At 49.0% G+C, this 19,758-nt stretch overlaps 3 protein-coding genes across 3 annotated transcripts in view; all 3 read right to left on the bottom strand.

The window, feature by feature from the left end:
• Window positions 1–19,758, bottom strand: part of LOC134412125 (protein S100-A13-like) — a 344,998-nt gene that overhangs the window by 203,523 nt on the left and 121,717 nt on the right. The gene's annotated exons all lie outside the window — the stretch shown is intronic.
• LOC134411962 (protein S100-A6-like) lies at window positions 2,111–3,562 on the bottom strand. Its single transcript, XM_063145689.1, has 2 exons — window positions 3,382–3,562; window positions 2,111–2,336 (listed from the first exon to the last, which is right to left on the bottom strand). The coding sequence occupies exons 1-2, from the start codon at window positions 3,517–3,519 to the stop codon at window positions 2,202–2,204; spliced, it is 273 nt and encodes a 90-aa protein (XP_063001759.1). The 5' UTR covers window positions 3,520–3,562; the 3' UTR covers window positions 2,111–2,201.
• On the bottom strand, window positions 11,608–12,618 carry LOC134412074 (protein S100-A5-like). Its single transcript, XM_063145849.1, has 2 exons — window positions 12,448–12,618; window positions 11,608–11,801 (listed from the first exon to the last, which is right to left on the bottom strand). Exons 1-2 carry the CDS (start codon window positions 12,583–12,585, stop codon window positions 11,658–11,660), a joined length of 282 nt encoding a protein of 93 aa, XP_063001919.1. The 5' UTR covers window positions 12,586–12,618; the 3' UTR covers window positions 11,608–11,657.

Genomic DNA, 19,758 nt, shown 5'->3' with positions numbered 1-19,758 from the left:
CCGACAGTGGAAGCGATACGCAGCCATCGTGATGGGTAGCCCTCGATAGCCTTCTCCATGAATTTATTTACAGCCCATCTCGGATTCCGCCCTCACTTCGCACTCTGTGGCAAAAGCCCTTCCTTTCGTCTCCCAAATCTCTCCCACTCTTCAGCTTCACTGGATGAAGCAAACTCGGGGTTAGAGGAGATTTCTTTGGGCTCACACACCGGGCCAAGGGCTTATCTTCGAACCTCCGGCTCCCGTCCCAGGTCAAAAGTTTCGGACACACTCCTTCCTTTCTCCATTTTTCAGGAGCGGTTTTCCGTGAGGTCTCAGTGTAAGAGAAAAATCGGTCTTAAAGCTTTCTTTGGTTCATCCCATTACTTTTATGGGATGTCAGGCAGCAAAATATCCCACTTGAAATCATCAGTTCAATTTATACCCTGCCTATATGCAGAATTCTCTGCACACCTTGCTTTGTCAGGAGTTTAGGAAGTGGCTATGTATACCCAAGTACCAAGATCAAACTTGACCCGTCGGGACCGCCTGCTCCTCCAGGTGTTTTGAACAACTCTCAGTATTTCTGATATGAGTAGGTTGGGGGAAAGAGTGAGGAGGGATTGTGGCCTTTGCAGTTCAACACCATCTGTTCTACTGGCAAGAAAACACGCAAAGGGACAGTGTCACATCCTTAAACCAGAGCACCCACGCTTCCAATCTGACAAAGGCTTGCTCCCTGCATGCCTTGACCTCTCCCTCTTCAGTGCTAGGTGACTGAAGAGAGAAATAGCAAAGGGGTCAGAAATTCTTTTTTTTTTTTTTTGCAAGAGAGACCCAAATGTGAGTGACAGGCCAAGGCGGAGAGAGAGAACTTGGAATGGGAAACTGAGGCGCAACACCTCCGCCTGGTGGTGATGGGAATGCAGCGCACCCCGGGCGCAAAAGCCTTCTCAACTCTAGGGGGCATGGGGCGAGGAGAGCGTTTTCCGCACTCGGAGCCCGTCAGCAGCGTGAGTGTGCTCAGAATCGTGGGCAAAGCTTTCTTCTGGGATGCAGGGGCTCTCCCTTCTTCCTGCATCGGAGGTTCAGTGAGTTGGTTTTTATTAGATTTATATTCTATATGTTTATTATATAATTTATATTTGATACAATAATATATTTATTTAAAACATTTCTCTAAACGCCCAGAGAGCTCAGTCTGTTGGGTGGTAGAGAAAAGCAATAAATAAATAAAATAAATTGGCTGTTCCTTAAGGCAGAAAGAAATATATACACACACACACACACACACACACACACATATATATATATATATATTCAGGGCAAATATATAATAGTAATAGAAGTCTAATAATAACGTCATATAGTATGTAATTTACATTTCATATAATATATATAATATATATATATAATTTATTTGTATTCATAAACCAGCTTTTCTCCAAGGTAGCATATCTTCACAACAACCCTGTGAGGTAGGTTAGGCTGAGAGGAACTGGCACAAGGATACCTGTTGACCTTCATGGCTGAATGGGGGAGTTGAACCCAGCACTTGTAGTCCAGTATTTCAACCCAAGCTTCCCCTACCTGTTGCCCTCCAGATGCATTGGACTACAACTCCCTTGACCATTGGCCCTGTTGGCTGGGGGTGATGGGAGTTGAAGTTCCCACCCGCCTCCATGGCCACATCCACTAATGTCATTGCCTTGCCCAGTTTGGCTTTCTCCATGCTAAGAGAGGCAGGGACTAAAGGACCCAGCTGGAGCCAGGAAAGGAGTGTGTAGCTAATGTGATGGCATCCTCCCCAATACATAAATAAATCACTGCATGTTGAAGACTAGCAGGTCAGGGAGCAAGCTTTTCATCTCGCCTTCTCCCTGACAGGCTAGTTTTCTATGTGTGGGGAGTTTTTCCCCACTTTCAACAGTGTGAGATCCTCACTGCCATCTTAAATGATACAACCACTCTTCGTAAGAAATAGGGTTAGTGTTTCATGTGGGTAGTCTGTCACTTTCTGTCTACCTCTAATGCTAGGACTTGGTTTCTTATTTATACACCCACCCACCCACCCCTTCCCGCCCCTCAATTCCCTTTTCAAAAAACGAGACAAGTAGTGTAATGCCAGCCAAACTTTACAAAACTTAATTTTTATTAGATATTAGAACAATCTTAGAGAGCCGTATTTCGAGACCACACCCCCTCATGCCGTCCGGCCCGCTTTAGCAAGCCAAAGCTTCGTTGTAAATCATGGCCAAGGCGCCCAAGAAAGTGACGTACTCCTGGAAGTTCACCTCCTGGTCTCCGTTACGGTCCAGATCCGTCATCAGCCCTTGGATTTCTTTTTCGTTCAATTTCTGGAGCGAAAAGGAAGACAATAATAATTAAAAAAGAGAAGCCGCTTGGAAGTCCCAAAGTGGCAAATTGCAACGCTGAAGTCAGGTGCAGGCAAAGATGCTGGGCCCACTTTACGGGTGGGGGTGGGCTAGCAGAGTTTTGCTGGGCCCAAGTTTCTAGTCCTTCTGGCTGTAGAGACAAACCTGGGTGCTTGATGGCAGACTAGGTAGCAGAGGTGGGGTGTAGCCTTTGCTACACCCACGTTTTAGATGTCGGAGGCTAATTCAAAAAGGTCAGCCATTCTTTGGTTATTGAGTGCCTCCTAACTTTGGCCAGTCTGTGTGCCTTGAAACTAATGTTGACTACGTATAATTAAATCGAACATAAGAACAGCCATGCTGGATCAGACCAAGGCTCCATCTAGTCCAGCACTCTGTTCACACCGTGGCCAACCAGCCGTTGACAAGCAGGACATGGTGCAACAGCACCCTCCCACCCATGTTCCCCAGCAACTGGGGCACACAGGCTTATTGCCTCGAATACTAGAGATAGCACACAACCATCAGGGCTAGTAGCCATGGATAGCCTTTGCCTCCAGGAATTTATCCAACCCCCTTTTGAAGCCATCCAGATTGGTGGCCATCACTACATCTTGTGGCAGTGAGTTCCATAATTTAACTCTGCGTTGTGTGAAGAAGTCCTTCCTTTTATTTGCCTTGGATCTCCCACCAATCAGTTTCATGGGATGACCCCAGGTTCTAGTATTCTGAGAGAAGGAGAAAAATGTCTTTTTCTGCCTCTGCTTTGTCCTCGCCCTTTTCTCTCCCTCCTCCTGTTCAATGGGAAGCCCTTTCTCTCTTGCGCTTTGTCGAGCGTAACGTACATGGATTGGTTTATATATACACACAAGAATCCTATCTATTGCTACCTGCATCAAGAACTCCAAAGTACCAGGAGGCTCTTAATAAAAGCCCTTGATCTCAAATGCAGAGGGTTGGTTTGTGCCGACAGAGGAGGAAATCTCGCTCTGTGCATGGGCAGGGACCTGCTTCTTTTGGTACTCACCGGTCCAATGGTCATTTCTTTCTGGATCAGTTCCTTCAACTCTTTCTTACTTAGAGTGTTCTTATCGCCCTCCTTGCCAGAATATTTGTGGAAAACGGCAACCAGCACGCAAATGGCTTGATCGAGGGGACATGCCATCTTGAGAGAAGATCTGAAAAGAGGCAATACAAAAACCGAGATGTTGGATCAGGTTTTAGAGATGCAAGGTGACAAGAGAAAGACATCTTTCAGTGTAGTCCAAACTGGTGCAAACCTTTCCCACCTTTAGGGTTTTTGAAACATTTCTAAATATTATTACGAGGTCTTCGAGCTTCAGTTTGGTAGACCAACCCACTAGAGCTTTAGCTGATGAATTCACAACTTTCATAGCTGGGCTGTGAGTTCAGGTCATTTAAAAAACAAAAAACAAAACAAACGCTATTATGTTTCTACCGGTCTGTTGCTGTAATGATTGTTGGTTCCGGTGTGTTACTGTAATAAGGAAAGAACCTGTTTTAACCATCAGTCTTTCCCCTCTGAAAAACCCCCCAGTTCTAATCCACAAATTTGGATTGTGGCCGAGTTTAAAATCAGGCCAGTGAAGAGGAGCCGAAGCTGGCTTTGAGGGGCTCCTATTGACAAGCGTCTGTGACATCACCAACTCACCCTTCCTTGCAATCTGGGGCACAGTTTCCCAACTGTGTTTAGAATATTTACAGGATATATTTTTTAATGTTCAAAGACAAATATATAAATGAATTAACGTACACGCCCCACTTTATAGTCTTTTATCTGAAACATGAGAGAAAGGAGAAGGCTGATGAGTAAGCTAGCTTTTAACTTGATGATCAATATGACATCCGTTGTCTTCCTTACAATTTTATAATCGGTCACTTCCTCACTATTTCACAAAGTGTTGAGCCATAGAAGGGGCTGGTCTGTGGTCCACCCTTAATGGCTGGATTGGGTCATGGGTTCCCCAAAATTTGGGGAATGGCATCAAGGAAGATGGAGGAGACCTATTCCTGGCATTAATACCAGCAGTTGGTTACAGCTCTTTCTCTCCTCTTCCGGCTTGCAGCATTCTCCCGTTCCTGTTGATCATAGGGTGTGGCCCTTTTACTCCAGGCATTTGTGGCCACGAAAAGGACCATGCCCGGAAGGCAGAGTGGGAAGCTTTTGAAGCTGTTTTCAAAGCCTATCATTTTTAAAAAATAAATAAAATCATGCGCAGCAGAAAAAGAAAAGGCGCTTGTTCCAAACCAGGTTCCTTCTCCGGTTAAGGAACTGAAAGGATTAAAGAGGTCGGACGCTTCCCCATGTGAGCTTCCTGCTGTCAATCTCCCCCACCCCATGTCTCGACTCCTGTTTTTCTGCTTCCAGCTTCTGGTTTGGCATTAGCAAAACTCCAAAGTTCTCCTGCTATCCAGCTCTGCCCACTCTCCCTCGCTGCCCCTTTTGGGGGGCGGAGGTAGTGATGGCTTTTAAACCCGCTAGGCCAGCTGGGCGTGAGATGAGTCCGTGGAGGAGAGACAGTTTTCAGTGTCTCTTAGCTGCACTCGCCAAATAGAACCTCCAGTGTCAGGGGCAATCTACCTTTGCATACCAGTCGCTAGGGGCCAAATGATGGGCAAAGTCAGTTTGCCTCTCAGTTCTGCCTGCAAGCAGTTGTTAGAGTACTGGAAAAAAGAGCATTTGCCCTGATCTAGTCAGACTCTTCTGAAATGAGGTATATATGTGTATATTTGGCCTTTATGGCAAGCCCTCTTGGAGAGGGCTTTCTGCCCTGAGTCAGCTCGCTCCAGATCGGTTGGACTACAACTCCCATCATGCCTTACCAGCCTGAAAGGAGCCACTGCGCTGGGAATTGTGGAGCTGACCAGCGCTGCCGTGGCAAGTTTGGAGGCGCGGGCGCTGATCGCGACCATCCACGGAGGCTTCAGAAATGCGAACGGCTGTTTCGATCCATATCAGGGTTAGGCCTGTCTGATCCAGCCGGCTGGGGTTGATGGGTGGTGTGTTCGAAACACCGGGTTGCCTGTAAAACTTGTGGGTCTAACTGAAGATTGAGCCAATTGGAAACAGGAATCGCTCACAACAATATATTGTGGGTGGAAAAACCCAGTCTGCTCCCCGCAATGCCAGCTTCTGTGAGGATTGCAGCAGAGCTCATAGGAACATGGATGTCTGGGCAGGGAGGCCCAGCAAGGACTCTTCCTTTGTCCAAAGGCCGCCGGAACAAAAATGGATGCTAAGCCTGCGTGGCTTTTGTTAGTGGGATTTGTGACTGTTTGAGGCCTCATCCAGACAAAAGAGAGCGAAAGAAAGAGACTTGTGTCTGTCTTTGTCCCCCTGTTTATTTATGGCTGCACCTAGGAGACCCACAACGAAATGTTGCAGCATCAAGTCTCCTAGTCAGGATTCTCAGCCAGCCACACCCTCTTCAGGAGATGCCATTCCCCCTTCTTCCCCCACATGGTTTCCCACGCACCCTGAATGGCACCCCTCCCATTTTTTCCCCTTGAACAAATCAGGAGTTCCTCTGAGCTTGTGGAGATGCGTTCTTCTTGCACGTGGATCGTGCGGAGAACAAGTTTGCGATTAGTAGATAGGTTTCGTAAATTACATGCCTTTTACTCCCAGGAGACGGGTGTGGTACTAAAGCAAAGCAGGGCTAAATGACAGGATTTGTAGAAGCGCTGCGGAGGTGCAGGGGGTAAAAAGGAGAGCAGGGCCTGATCCACCCCTGTCCTGGGTATACGCTGCCCCACCCTTGAGCTAATAATTGCATAGGGATCAGTTGCCTGGGAAATGGGTGCATCAACAAAGCAGCAAAGTAGGGCACCCTCCTTATTGCAGGGCTGGGTTCGGGGCAGCCTCCCCCATCCCGGCGTGCTAGCTGGGGATGATGGAAGTCGGAGTACAACACATCTGGGCAAGGCTGTTGCAGTGAGACAAAGCCACAGCAGTTTCTTCCTGGTGTAGTGACGTTAGAAGGCACAGATGCCTAGCCCAGAATCGAATGAAAAAATAAGCCAGCAACATGGAATAGGAAACAGGTGGTAAGATTAGCACTGGGAAGTTCTGAGTTCAAATCCTCTCTCAGCCATTGAGCTTGAGTGCCTTTGGCCTTAGCCTGTTTAAGCAGACTTGGTTCTTCTTATTACTGCTTTTATCATCTGCCGTTTTTCTCTGGGAAGGAACCCAGGGCGCCTCCCTGTCCATTTCACCCTCACTACAACAAACCCTGCGAGGTAGGTTAGGCTTAGAGTCGGTGACCGGGGGCCCAAAGCCGCCCAACAGCTTAACACACCCAGCTCGCCCGAGTCCCAGCCCAACGCTCTGACCGCTGCGCCACGCTGTCTCTGGGCTATGGCTTCTTTCATTTGGCATGAGGACAGGGCAGCCACGACGCGGCGCAAGGAAGCGCATCACCAACCTTGGCCGCCAGGGGTCGCGAGGGAGTTTGGAAAAGTTTTTGGTCGCCAAGTTAACTGCGCAGGTAGTAAAAAGAAGCTGGGACCGCCGTGGGGAGGGGTGGGGTGGGGTGGCTAGGTGGGAGAACACCCCTCCCATTTGGAGTTTTCCATGCTCATTACCCCCCTCCCCCGCAGCACCCCCCCACCCTTTGCTTTCCTGCATGGTGGCGGGGTTGCCCTCTGGGCCTCAAATCGCCACCTCCCAGCTTGGCTACTCCTGGGGCGAAAAGGATCGGGGAAATTCCCAGGGTGGGGCTGGAAACGCCCACCGTTCCCTTGCAGCGAGGGCCACGCATGGCGTGGAAAAAAACCCACACTGCAACAGAGCGGGGCGGGGGTGCGATTTACCCGCTTGGCGGAAACTAAGAATGATGCAAGGATGCATGAAAGCATCTCTTTTTACAGGGCGGGGGGAGGCTGAAAGCCGCAGGCCTCTCGGGAGTATAATTTTAGGAGGAGAACGCGGCCCCCTGCCCCCCACAGCTTGGTGGGAAAGGGGAAAGCCCTCTGCACATGCTCAGAGGCAGCGCGTCAGGAGGAGAATGCGCCCCCTGCCCCCACAGCTCGGTGGGAAAGGGGAAAGCACTCTGCACATGACCAGAGGCAGCGTGTCATCGAAAGGTAGGGCCGGACTGCAGGACGCTGCAGTTCTATTGCGCTCTTTCCTGGGAGTAAATTCCCCCCCCCCGACTTAACTTCTGGGTAGACGTGGCTAGGATGGGATGGCTAGATAGAGGAGGTAAATCTAATCCGGACCGCGCGGGGGGGGGTAGTTTGGAGTAGACCTATCTAGGACTGCACCCTTTGAGGCTTGCTGGAGAGTAAGCCCCGTTGGACTCAGATGGGCTTCCTTCAGAGGAGGCATGTGTATCGACCTACCCCCTCCCACTTCAGAGGTGTCAGACTACAACCCCCACTGCCCCCTAGCCAGCATGGCCCGGGGGCTAGGGATAATGGGAAATGTAGTCTGGACTCAGCGGGGCTTACTCCCGAGTAGACTGAGCTAGGGTCGCACTGTGGAAAAAGGGGGGGGGGAATAAAAAGCCAAAGGATGCTAACGTAACGCATTAATACAATTAAAAGAGAAAAGAAGAAAAGCCCCGAAGGATACAATCTTGTGCAGGTCTACTCAGAAGTAAGCCTCGTTGTGTTCAATAGGGCTTATTCCCAGGTAAATGGATATAGAATTGGGGAGGGAACTCCCTCCCTCCTGTCACTTAACTAGCCCTGATCTTTGGAAAGTAGAAGCAGCAGAAAAAGCAGCTGAAGAAAGCTGGTAGGGGGAAATAATAATGAAACTTACCCAAAATAAGCAACAGCAACTGAAGTGATGTCAGGAGAAGGGGAAGTGGTGAGCCAAGGTCCCTTGGAGCCTGGATTTATAGACCAGGGTGGAGTCTGGATTGGGCAAACAAGCCCCCCACCCACCCAGAAGGCAGTTGATTGGGTGCAAAGCTGAAGCCTTCCCCCCCTCCTATTTTACATATTTCAAACTCCACCTTTATTTGCTCTTCCAGAATCCCAAACCCTTTCAACGCATGACTGGTTGGGATGTTTTCCCGGTTCATCCCTGAGGGATAGAAACTTGAACTCCTCTTCTCTTCTTTCCTCTTCTCTCCTTTCCTTTTCCAGATTGTCTGCCTTTCTTTCTTCTCCAGATACTTTTTTTTCTTGCTTTCCCTGTCTCTGGCTGCCTGCCTGCCTGCCTGCCTTTCCATCCACTTCTCTCTCTGTGTCATAGAATCATAGAATAGTAGAGTTGGAAGGGGCCTCTAAGGCCATCGAGTCCAACCCCCTGCTCAATGCAGGAATCCACCCTAAAGCATCCCTGACAGGTGGTTGTCCAGCTGCCTCTTGAAGGCCTCTAGTGTGGGAGAGCCCACGACCTCCCTAGGTCACTGGTTCCATTGTCATACTGCTCTAACAGTCAGGAAGTTTTTCTTGATGTCCAGCCGGAATCTGGCTTCCTGTAACTTGAGCCCGGTATTCCGTGTCCTGCACTCTGGAAGGATCGAGAAGAGTTCCTGGCCCTCCTCTGTGTGACAACCTTTCAAGTACTTGAAGAGTGCTCTCATGTCTCCCCTCAATCTTCTCTTCTCCAGGCTAAACATGCCCAGTTCTTTCAGTCTCTCTTCATAGGGCTTTGTTTCCAGACCCCTGATCATCCTGGTTGCCCTCCTTGGAACACGCTCCAGCTTGTCTGCGTCCTTCTTGAATTGTAGAGCCCAGAACTGGATGCAATACCCTAGATGAGGCCTTTCCCCCCCCCCCGACTTTCAAGTTGCTGTGTGTGGAGATGATTTTCAAAGTGTGGTGATGGACAAATCCTCCCTCTTTCCCCCCTCCTTTTTTTTTTTTTACTGCAAGGATTGCTCCCGTGGAAATGACACCACCTCGACGTGTTAAAAGTGTGGTGAAAGACACATTGCTCCTTTCCCTTTCCTCCGCTGCCACCCAGGGCAGAAGCCGCCTCAAAACGCAGAGATCATCTGTGAAACTGGCCTCACCAGTTTCCTCCTCTAAAACCTTAAGAATGCCGAATGAGATAGATCTAATCTCACTGAGGAGCTTCTCCTGTTTCTAACAGTGACGCAGAGACGTTCTTTAACAGTGACCCATCTGGATAAGCGGGGAAAACGTGGAGGTGGGGAACCTTGGGACGGTGGGCCAAATCCGGCCCTCCTAGGTTTCCAGATGTGGCCCTCCTAGGGCCCAGCTATACCCCCTTCATCCTTTCCTTCCATCATTTGGTGGTTTTCCGTCTTTTGCATGCGTTCTCTCTCCCCAAATCTAATAGGCTGAACTGACTCTGCTAAGACTTAGTTACTGGCACGTAACAGCTTTAGCGCACGTTTAGACAGCAAAATAGTTGTATATCTCCCAGCATGCCCCTGGGGCATGCTGGGAGATATACAACTATTTTGCTGTCTAAACGTGCATAGGATTGAGCCCTGAAGCTAAAACGGGTTTGGTATCGCCTTTTGCATCCCTGCCTTTTTGCACTGAGCTGAAAGTTTGCAGTCTGAAATTTCAGAGCCGTTCATAGGCGGGGACACAGACAAAAAGAGTGGGGGACTGAAATCGAGGCCAGTTTTGGGGAGGGCCCAAACTGTGGTGAGTTTTACCGGGGTGGTTCACATGTGGCGCATTTAACTTTCCGGCTTTTTTTTTTTTTTTTACTAGCGATGGAGGAGGGTGGGTTTCCATTCAGATCTGATTTGCGTGTGTGTTCACGAGCGTCAACGTGCATCTGCTTTTCGCTGAGAGGTTTTGAAAGCTAGGGAGTGAATCTCTCGCATTAATGGGGGGAAATGGGTCAGTGTTTGTTTAGGCTGTGATAAATAGGCACCGTCTCCGCAAAATAGCGGAGGGTTGGATCATTCGAACTTCTGTACATCTTAGCCTGGATTCTATATATGTTACCCTGTCATCTACCGCCTGTGCCCAGCCCTTGTTTACACACAAGTACACGCCTAGTTTTCCTTACCTAACAAACATCCCAGCGTTCTTTTGAGTCTGGTTCTCTCCAGCAATTCACATCGGCGAATCGGGGCACCTATGTGTGCTTGTATTAAAGTGGGCGAAGCAGGAGTGGACGAACAGGAACGTTTGTTTGACTTTGGTCTAACTCCAAAGGCCCTCCGCAAGCGATCAGTTTGGACCTCTGGCAAGAGTGATGTGTCTTCACAGGCAGGGTGGGGGGAGAGAGAGAAAAGGGGGTGGCAGAAGAGAGAGAAAAGGGGGTGGCAAAAAGAGAGAGAAAGGAGGTGGCAAAAAGAGAGAGAAAGGAGAGCGAAAAGGGGGTGGCGGAAGAGAGAAAAGGGGGTGGCAAAAAGAGAGAAAAGGGGGTGGCAAAAAGAGAACGGAGAGCGAAAAGGGGGTGGTGGAAGAGAGAGAAAAGGGGGTGGCAGAAGAGAGAGAAAGGGGGTGGCAAAAAGAGATGATGGAAGGAGAGAGGAAAGGGTGACAGAAGAGAGAGAAAAGGGGGTGGCAGAAGAGAGAAAGATGATGGAAGGAGAGACAAAAGGGGGTGGCAAAAAGAGAGGAAGGAGGTGACAGAGAGAGGAGGTGGTAAAAAGAGAAAGGGGGTGGCAGAAGAGAGAGAAAAGGGGGTAGCAAAAAGAGAGAAAGGAGAGAGAAAAGGAGGTGGCCGAAGGAAAGAGAAACGTGATGAAAAGGGGGTGAGCCATCCACTTTTAGCTCTTGGCCGCATGCACCTCTGGCTTTGGCTCTACCTACCATCCACATGTGTCCTGAGGGAATGTGGACCTTGACAAAAAAAATTGTTTCTAGTCCCTGGTGTATGTGCTTGCAAACTTCACACACACACCCCCTATACACAAGCTGAAGGTTTTTCTGACTCAGGTGGCGCTTCCAGACGGAGACTTCCTAACACTCCCAAGCAAAATAGGCCCCGCGGCTCTATTCTGGGTTTTTCCTTTTTAGTGAATTTTCTGGGGAAAGAGGAAAAGGCACGGAAAGGGGAGGGTTGTTTCACGCAAGAACCTGGGAAACTGCCCTAGGCTGAGCTGGGCCCTTGGCCCATCCAGATCAGTCTTGTCGACACGGACTGGCAGGGTTTCTCCGGGGTTTCAGGCAGGAATATTTCCAGCCTTACCTGGAGATGGGGACATGGAGCCTTATTCGAGACTTAGCCCTGATGCTTCCTGCCTTCCGAAAGGTCGGTTTGCAGACATACATACAGGCAGGAGAGAGCAGCGTTTGGAGCTTCTGGGGAGAAGGGGCTTTATTTCAATTCACCCTTGATGACGTAAGTAAGGTACCCACTGCCGGAGGGCTCTGCCCATCTTTGCTCCCCTATTTTGCATCCTGCTTGAAAAAATCATTGTAGGTCATGCAGAGGGCCGAGAGGAAGGCCGTGTACTCCTTGAAGTCGATCTCCTGGTCATGGTTCTTGTCCAAGGTCCCCATCAGTCTGTCGATTCCGCCGTCCTTCATTTTCTGCAAGACAAAGTGGGGTGAGGGTTCATTCAATGGGGGGAGGGGGTGGATGGGATGGGGGGGGTGTGGAATCTACGCTGCAGATTTATCTTCCTTTGGGTTCCCCCGTGGTGCGAAGAAGTGAGGGAAGGAGGAAACGAGGAAGAAAAGAAAGTAACGAAGAAGGAAGGATGGAAAGAAAGACAGCAAACCCCGACCATCAGCAAAGTGCCTGGTGGGTGGGAGGGTCTTTCTCATCCCTCGCTGGAGATGAAAGCAAGGTTCCAGTCCTCATGGCTCTGCATAAAGAGCGGGTTCAAACAGAAACACCAGATGTTGGCTTCTCTCGACTCAGAGCAGGAACCCAACTTAGCTCTGCCTTTTCTACACTGACTGGTAGCAGATCTCTGGGGCTTTAGGCTCCAGAGAGGCTGCGTTTTTTCCCAGCCGTGCCTGAAGATGTGAGGGATTGAACCCTCACCCTTTCGCAGCAAGGGAGGCGTTTTACCACGGGGCTATGCCCCCTTCTCCACATGTCTCCCACCCTACCCCCAATTGGCTCTGATGGTGACTTGAACTCACACCTCGGGTTTCCCAAACTCGCGCCCTGTTTTGTGAGCTGCTGAAGGCGGCTGCATCCCCAAGACCCACTCTAAGCATCACTCGCCTCTTCCAGTGCAAGCTCCTTCTTCACCAGCTCCTTCAACTCCCTCTTGCTTAGAGTAAATTTGTCACCTTCCTTCCCGGAGTATTTGTGGAATGTGAACACCAGGGTGGCCAAGGCTTTCTCCAGGGGTGTCTCCATGGCAAACGGCTGCGCAGGATCTGAAAGAGAAGAGGAAAGTGATCCAGAGGCATGGGTATGGATTTTCTCCTCGGGAGGCGTGGCTGTGGATTCTCCTCGGGAGGCGTGGCTGTGGATTCTCCTCGGGAGGCGTGGCTGTGGATTCTCCTCGGGAGGCGTGGCTGTGGGTTCTCCTCGGGAGGCGTGGCTGTGGATTTTCTCCTCGGGAGGCGTGGCTGTGGGTTCTCGGGAGGCGTGGCTGTGGATTCTCCTCGGGAGGCGTGGCTGTGGATTCTCCTCGGGAGGCGTGGCTGTGGATTCTCCTCGGGAGGCGTAGCTGTGGATTCTCCTCGGGAGGCGTGGCTGTGGATTCTCCTCGGGAGGCGTGGCTGTGGATTCTCCTCGGGAGGCGTAGCTATGGATTCTCCTCGGGAGTCGTGGCTGTGGATTCTCCTTGGGAGGCGTGGCTGTGGATTCTCCTTGTGAAATGGCTACAGATTCTTCTTGAGGGGCCGTGGCTATGGATTTGCTCCTTGGGGGCATGTCTATGGGGCCCCCCATGATGAGCTCCTGCACTTCAAAATTTAACCCCGACACCACTAATTATACGATGATCACCTGGCGTGGGAACTGGGAAGTTTCCTACTGTTGGGATTAGAGCAAAGAGGGCAATAATTCATAAAACAGGCTTGGCAAAAAAAGTATAAGTAGGAGATAATTGTGCAATTAAGCCGGGAGGAAACGAAGGAGGTAAGGGCCCCATTAGCAAGGTTCGGGATTTTCTTGGGAACACCTGCTAGTCCCTGGGCCAAACCGCACCCTGACAGCATTAGAAAATTCCTGAGATCCGTGGAGAGAGTTTTCTGGACCTTGGGTTTACAGTTAGAAGAAGTTGCTACAGAGGGAAAGGCAGCACTAAGTCTCTGGACTGCCAGTTCCTACCAAGTATCTCCTAATAGCAAAATGTTTCCAAAATGGCAGCACTCCCAGGCAAGTGGACACAGGAACATAAGAACAGCCCTGCTGGATCAGACCAAGGGTCCATCTAGTCCAGCATTCAGTTCACACAGTGGCAAACTAAATGCCCCCCCCCAATGGGAAGCCCGCAAGTGGAACAATAGAACAGTAACAGCCTCCCGTTCACATCCCCCATCAACTGGCACTGAGAAGCACATAGCCTCCGACCCTGGGTGTAATTTCTAGCCTTCACGGCAAGTAGCCATCGAAAGCCTTCTCCGCCCGGAATTTGTCTAACCCCCTTTTAAAGCCATCCAAAGGCACCACTACATCTTGCAGCAGTGAGTTCCACAGTTCCGCCATGTGCCACGTTAAGAAGTTTTTCCTTTTTATCTGTCCGGAATCTCCCATCTTCGTGGGATGATCCCATTGGGTACTAGTATTACGAGAGAGGGAGAAAAATGCCTCCCCCTTTCTCGACATCATGCAGCATTTTATACACTCGTCCTTTTTCTAAGCCAAACGTCGTCATCAATGGAATCAGTTACCTAGGGAGGTTGTGGGCTCTCCCACACTAGAGGCCTTCAAGAGGCAGCAGGACAACCATCTGTCAGATATGCTTTAGGGTGGATTCCTGCATTGAGCAGGGGGTTGGACTCGATGGCCTTTCGGGCCCCTTCCAACTCTGCTATTCTATGATTCTATGATCTTTCCGCAAAAGGGGAGCTGCTTGAGCAAGGTATAAACAGTCTTGAGAACTCCCAAATTTTGCAAAAGTACAAAAAAATCTTTAGGGAAAAAAACGCCTTGCAGGGTGGTGGTGGAATCCAACAGAGACTGATTGTCTGTTGCAGGCAGACAATAATAAAAAAACTGAAGATGGGAAAAGGAATATCTTGGAAAAGTTATATTAATATTTATTTGGGAACATTATTAATGGCAAAACGGGGATGTTTAGGCTTAGAATGTTATTTATTATTATTTATTACATTTATATACTGCCCCATAGCCGAAGCTCTCTGGGCGGTTTACAAAAGTTAAAAACAGTGAACATTAAAAAGAAATATACAAAATTTAAAACCACAAAAAGTATCAAATACAAACAAAAACAGACAATATCTGTTTAAAACAACTATTCTGGGATCAGTTTAAAAACGCAGCACATGCTGTTAAATGCCTGGGAGGAGAGAAAAGTCTTGACCTGGCGCCGAAAAGTTAACAGTGTTGGCACCAGGATACACACTTTGTCCTCTGTGAACACGCCTTCCTCTTAGCTACTTACTCTGTTAATTAACCTTTGGAAGAAATGAGCTAATAGGTGCTACGGAAGCCTCTGAGGATCAAATGGGGCAGAATGTTTCCTTTTGCTAATCACCACATCAGCTAATAACAATCTCAGGAGCGCTGATGGTTTATATAGCCAAAATGACACCACCCACGCCCCAGAGGGAGGTGTCAGCAGGCTGTTTGTAGAAGAAGAGAAAAAGCCGCTTAAGGGGGGGAAATAAGTGTAATGTGAGAATCCTAGAATAGCAGAGTTGGAAGGGGCCTACAAGGCCATCGAGTCCAACCCCCTGCTCAATGCAGGAATCCACCCTAAAGCATCCCTGACAGATGCTTGTCCAGCTGCCTCTTGAAGGCCTCTAGTGTGGGAGAGCCCACAACCTCCCTAGGTAACTGATTCCATCGTCGTACTGCTCTAACAGTCAGGAAGTTTTTCCTGATGTCCAGCCGAAATCTGGCTTCCTTTATCTTGTGCCCGTTATTCCGTGTCCTGCAATCTGGGAGGATCGAGAAGAGATCCTGGCCCTCCTCTGTGTGACAACCTTTCAAGTATTTGAAGAGTGCTCTCATGTCTCCCCTCAATCTTCTCTTCTCCAGAGAAAAGAGCTGTGCGAGGATGGAGTAGCAGTGGGGCAGCGAATCCGCTCCGGGTTTCGGTCAGCACTCTAAATGAGCTCTCTGAGATGTGGACTCATTCTGGTTCTGACTGAAACCTGGAGAGGATTCACCGCCCCACTGACATCAGAGACCCCAGCCTCCACTGACTGAGTGTGTTCAGCAGCCACGAATTCCTGTCTGAATGCTGAAGCGACGTTAGGGAGCATTGAGGAGACCCAGAATTGTCCCCCATTATTGATCCCCCCAGCAACGGCACGTTGGGGAAAGGACAAACAGGCCAGGAGCGGGCAAGGGCTGGTTCCAGTTGGACTTCCCACCCCACCAAGGAGATGGCAGCAAGGCTCGCAGCAAGAAATCAAACTGGTTGGGCCTGGCCGCGCGCGTTCGCTCACCAGCTCTTAATTTTTTTTTCCTTTCCCCTCCTCATCCCCTTTTCCTTGCGTGCCATGTCTTTTTGGATTGTAAGCCTGCGGGCAGGGATTGACTTTTTTGCTGACTCTTTGTGTGGGGGCGTGTGTGTTGAAGAGTTGAATGCTGAAGATTGACAACCGGCTTGTAAAATTTTAACGAGGAATCTCCCAAAGGCAGGACTAGACTACAATAGACTAAAATATTTACCATGGTTTACCAGAGATGGGAAACAGAAAACAGGCATAGCCCCTTCTAAATCGGATAGCGGAAGTGTTTTGCATGGTTCCCACCTTGCAGCGGGTAGACATCCCTTTAAATTTCCCAGTTTAATTTAGAAAGCCAACAGCTGGATCCCCTCCCCCAATCCTTGGCAGGAAGATGCTGCATTGCAACAGCGCTTATGAACAGCACAACAGCCCTTCAGGAGGAAGGAGAAGAAAAAGTTAGCAACCCCAGGTGCGCACACCGCTGGCCTCTGCTCCCCTTTCAAGACAGGCAAATCAAAGTGTGTCCGGTGAGCTGCCTTTCAGGGAAGCGAATCGCCTCTCACACGTACCCCAGCCCCGGCAAGCATCGAATATGTCCTTCGTTTGCATTTATGCCCAAGGGGAGCACTTTATTTATTTTTTACTATGTGGGCACTTAGATCAGGGCTAAAGATCTCGCAGAGGCACCTGGCAGGTTTACAATCCACGGTGGGTGAGCTGCGTTGGGCTTGTGGCCGCACCTTTTGTGACGTTTCATACCTGATGAAAGAATCTCGGAGAGGTGCAGTATTGCCTCTTGTAAGTTCCTCACCAACTCTAAATTTGCTGTTTCAACATACATTTTTTTTTTTACTCCTGCACATGCCAGGGTAGGCAATTCTGCCAGAGGGGAATTGCTTTGTATGCAGTAGGTCCCCAAATCCACCCACCCACCCAAGGAATAAGGCTTCATCGAACCTTGAAGACAAGCTAGTGATCCAACTTGTCTCCGCGGCATCAAAATATAAATTGTAATGTATACTCTTTGGGGCAGAGACCTGTCTTTATGTATGTTGCAGTCTGACGAGGCAGGCTGATGCAATTATGATAAGGACGACACCCAAAGCCCTGCCCTTGAGTATATTTCAAGGTGAAGTGGCAAAAATGGGAGTTGTATTTCACGAGTGTTTTAATTTTTTTTGATGGTGTACCTCATATTAATGAGCAGTGGTGGATCCAAGATAAACAGATCTGCGTCACGGGTATTTATGCCTAACCAACAGTTCTTTTTAGAGCACAGTTTTATGCAAGGTTAAACAGAAAAATGTCCTATAATTACCAATTTTGCCCAACCAGACTGACTGGCTGGGGAATTCTGGGAATTGTAGGACTTCTTTCTGTCTTAACTTGCATACGATTTTGCCCTTAATTGTTTAGCGATAGTCAATCCAGGCGAAGCGAAAATTCAGTGGGGGCAGCAAGAACTCCTGCTACATTCATGCCTTTTCTTATTTTTAAAAAATAAGTTTCTAGTACTCATGACTGCAAAGAAATGCTTAGACGGCTGTGTGGCCACAGGGTTGGTTGAATAAGATGACCTATGGGAGGAAAATGGGGCTTCCTGTTTCTATCATCCTTCTCCAACCTGGTACCCTCCAGATGTTTTGGACCAGCTCCCATCATCCCCAGACATTATGGTGAATGGGCGGGGATGCTGGGAGTCGTAGTCTAAAATATCTGGAGGGCAACCAGGTTGTGTGTGTATATGGGGTGTGTGCCTGAGTGAGGCCCTCCCACAACTGGGTCCTGATTACAGAGAGTCTTGGCATATTACGCTCAGGTGTGTGGGCCTGAAAACTCCAGAAGAAGGAGAAGCCCGAAAGAGTTAATCCGTGGGAATTGCTGCTGACCGCTTCCTGGAAGGCGTTGCCCCATCAGGTAAGAAGAGAGAACAATTAATCAGATAAGCTGGAGGATAAATAGAAATTTGAAAAGGCTACGGCTGTTGAACAGGTAACTGAACACAAACCCAGTTAACTGTGACCGAGGAGGGGCAGGCCTCCCCTTCAAAGTCACGAAACTGTTCTCATCGAAGTCATCCTAGCAACCAGGATTGGGTGCGGCGTATTCAGGGTTAAGGTTTAACGGATCCAGACTCTGCTTGGGTAGGGTGACCCGATGAAAAGGAGGACTGGGCTCCTGTATCTTTAACAGTTGTATTGAAAAGGGAATTTCAGCAGGTGTCCTTTGTATATATGGAGAACCTGGTGAAATTTCCTCTTCATCACAACAGTTAAAGCTGCAGGTGCCTTGCCCTCTTTTAAAATGGTCACTCTAGTATAGCTCCTGCAGCTTTAACTGTTGTGATAAACAGGGAATTTCACCAGGTTCTCCATATATACCAATGACGCCTGCTGAAATTTCCTTTTCTATGCAACTCTTAAAGATGCAGGAGCCCTGACCTCCTTTTCATAGGGTCACCCTAGCTTGGGCTCTGCTACCAGGTGCTGTGCCATGATCTGACAAAATAAATCAGCTTCTTTTTGTTCCTATTTAAATGAGCCCCTTATTCAGAACGATGAGGACTGGAGTCTTGCTTTATTTAACCGTACTAGATTTAGCCACATAGATGGGCTACGAGGAAGGCCGCTTCCTAGGGACCTAAAGTCTCGAGAAAAGGCGTTCGGTTTTGATGGTGAAGACATGGCTGTAAACAGGAATTGTATGTCAAGTGAAGCTCTCCATTTTTGTAATGTGTAAATTTAGGCAGGATGAGCCTGGTGGGTTCTTTGTGGCAAGGATGTCCCTGTTATTACTTAATAGGTTCCGGGGTGCAAAATAAATTTGGAGGCCCAGTAAGGAGGACTGGTTCCAATTAGGCTTGAGCTGGGAGTTATTAATATAACCTTTCTGGATCAGGACTGACAGTCCAGCACCCAGTTTCCAACAGGGGACAGCCGGATGCACAGTGCATGAAACAAACATCCTTCCTGACTGTTTCGTTCTCCAGAAGCTGGCAGTCGGCACAGACAACTTCTGAATCTTGAGGGTTTCACTGAACTATGACATAGCTGATAGCTCACTGGGAGCAGGGTGGGGAAGAGGAATCTAGAAAGCCTTGTGAAAAGCAGATGAACGCAGGTCTATCGTGCCAACGTTTGCAGTCAATTAATAAATGCGCACAAAGCAATGTATCAGTCCATTTCGGATTGATCGAGCAATTTAAAAACAACAATATTGGATAAAAGCAACTCACCGGGTGAGAACTGTGGACTCTGACTTGAGAAGGCGGACAGGGAACTGGGTGTGGTGGATAATTTTCCTCCTATACACTTTCAGGAGGATCCCCAGAGATTGATGCTAGCAGAAAGGTACAAAGGGAGTTGATTTGAGATGTTGCCAGAATCTGCCCTAAGGGACTGTTGATGCTTTCCCTCTGCTCTCCTTTTTACTTCCCGTTCTTTCTTTCCTTCCCCACTTTCCGATCTTTTGGACGGCAGCCCCCATCGCCTTGACGTCTTGCTGGGTTTCCTGCGGCAGATGGGAGTTGTAGTCTATAACATCTGCAGGGCAGCGAGTTGGGGGAAAGGTGTCCTACGCAGTCATTCTTACAACCCAAATAAATAGAAAGCTCTCTGTGTGAGTGAGAATGAATGCAATGAGGGTCATTTGTGGCCCAAACTTTCGTGGACTAGAGCCTGCTTCGTCCGCCACAGCTGGTGATGCCACGGGAAATTCTGTTTGCCTTAAAGTAGCTGAATCGCCACGGAGGATCACGTATTGTGGGAGTTCCCCAATGTCTCTTCAGTATTCAGACCACCTCCAAAGTTTTAACAAGGCCTCTCCCAAACATTTAAAGAAAGCAGAAAAAAGTAAGGGGGTTTTCCAGGGAGAGGGACCAGACTAGAAAAGCGGGGAGGCGTCTCTTGGCTCCCACGGCAGCATCTCTGCCTCTGTT

This window comes from Elgaria multicarinata, chromosome 21, assembly GCF_023053635.1.
Source record: "Elgaria multicarinata webbii isolate HBS135686 ecotype San Diego chromosome 21, rElgMul1.1.pri, whole genome shotgun sequence".
Taxonomy (NCBI): Eukaryota; Metazoa; Chordata; class Lepidosauria; order Squamata; family Anguidae; genus Elgaria; species Elgaria multicarinata.
The sequence above is the reverse complement of the archived record's forward strand: the minus strand, read 5'-3'. Positions and strand labels throughout refer to the sequence as shown.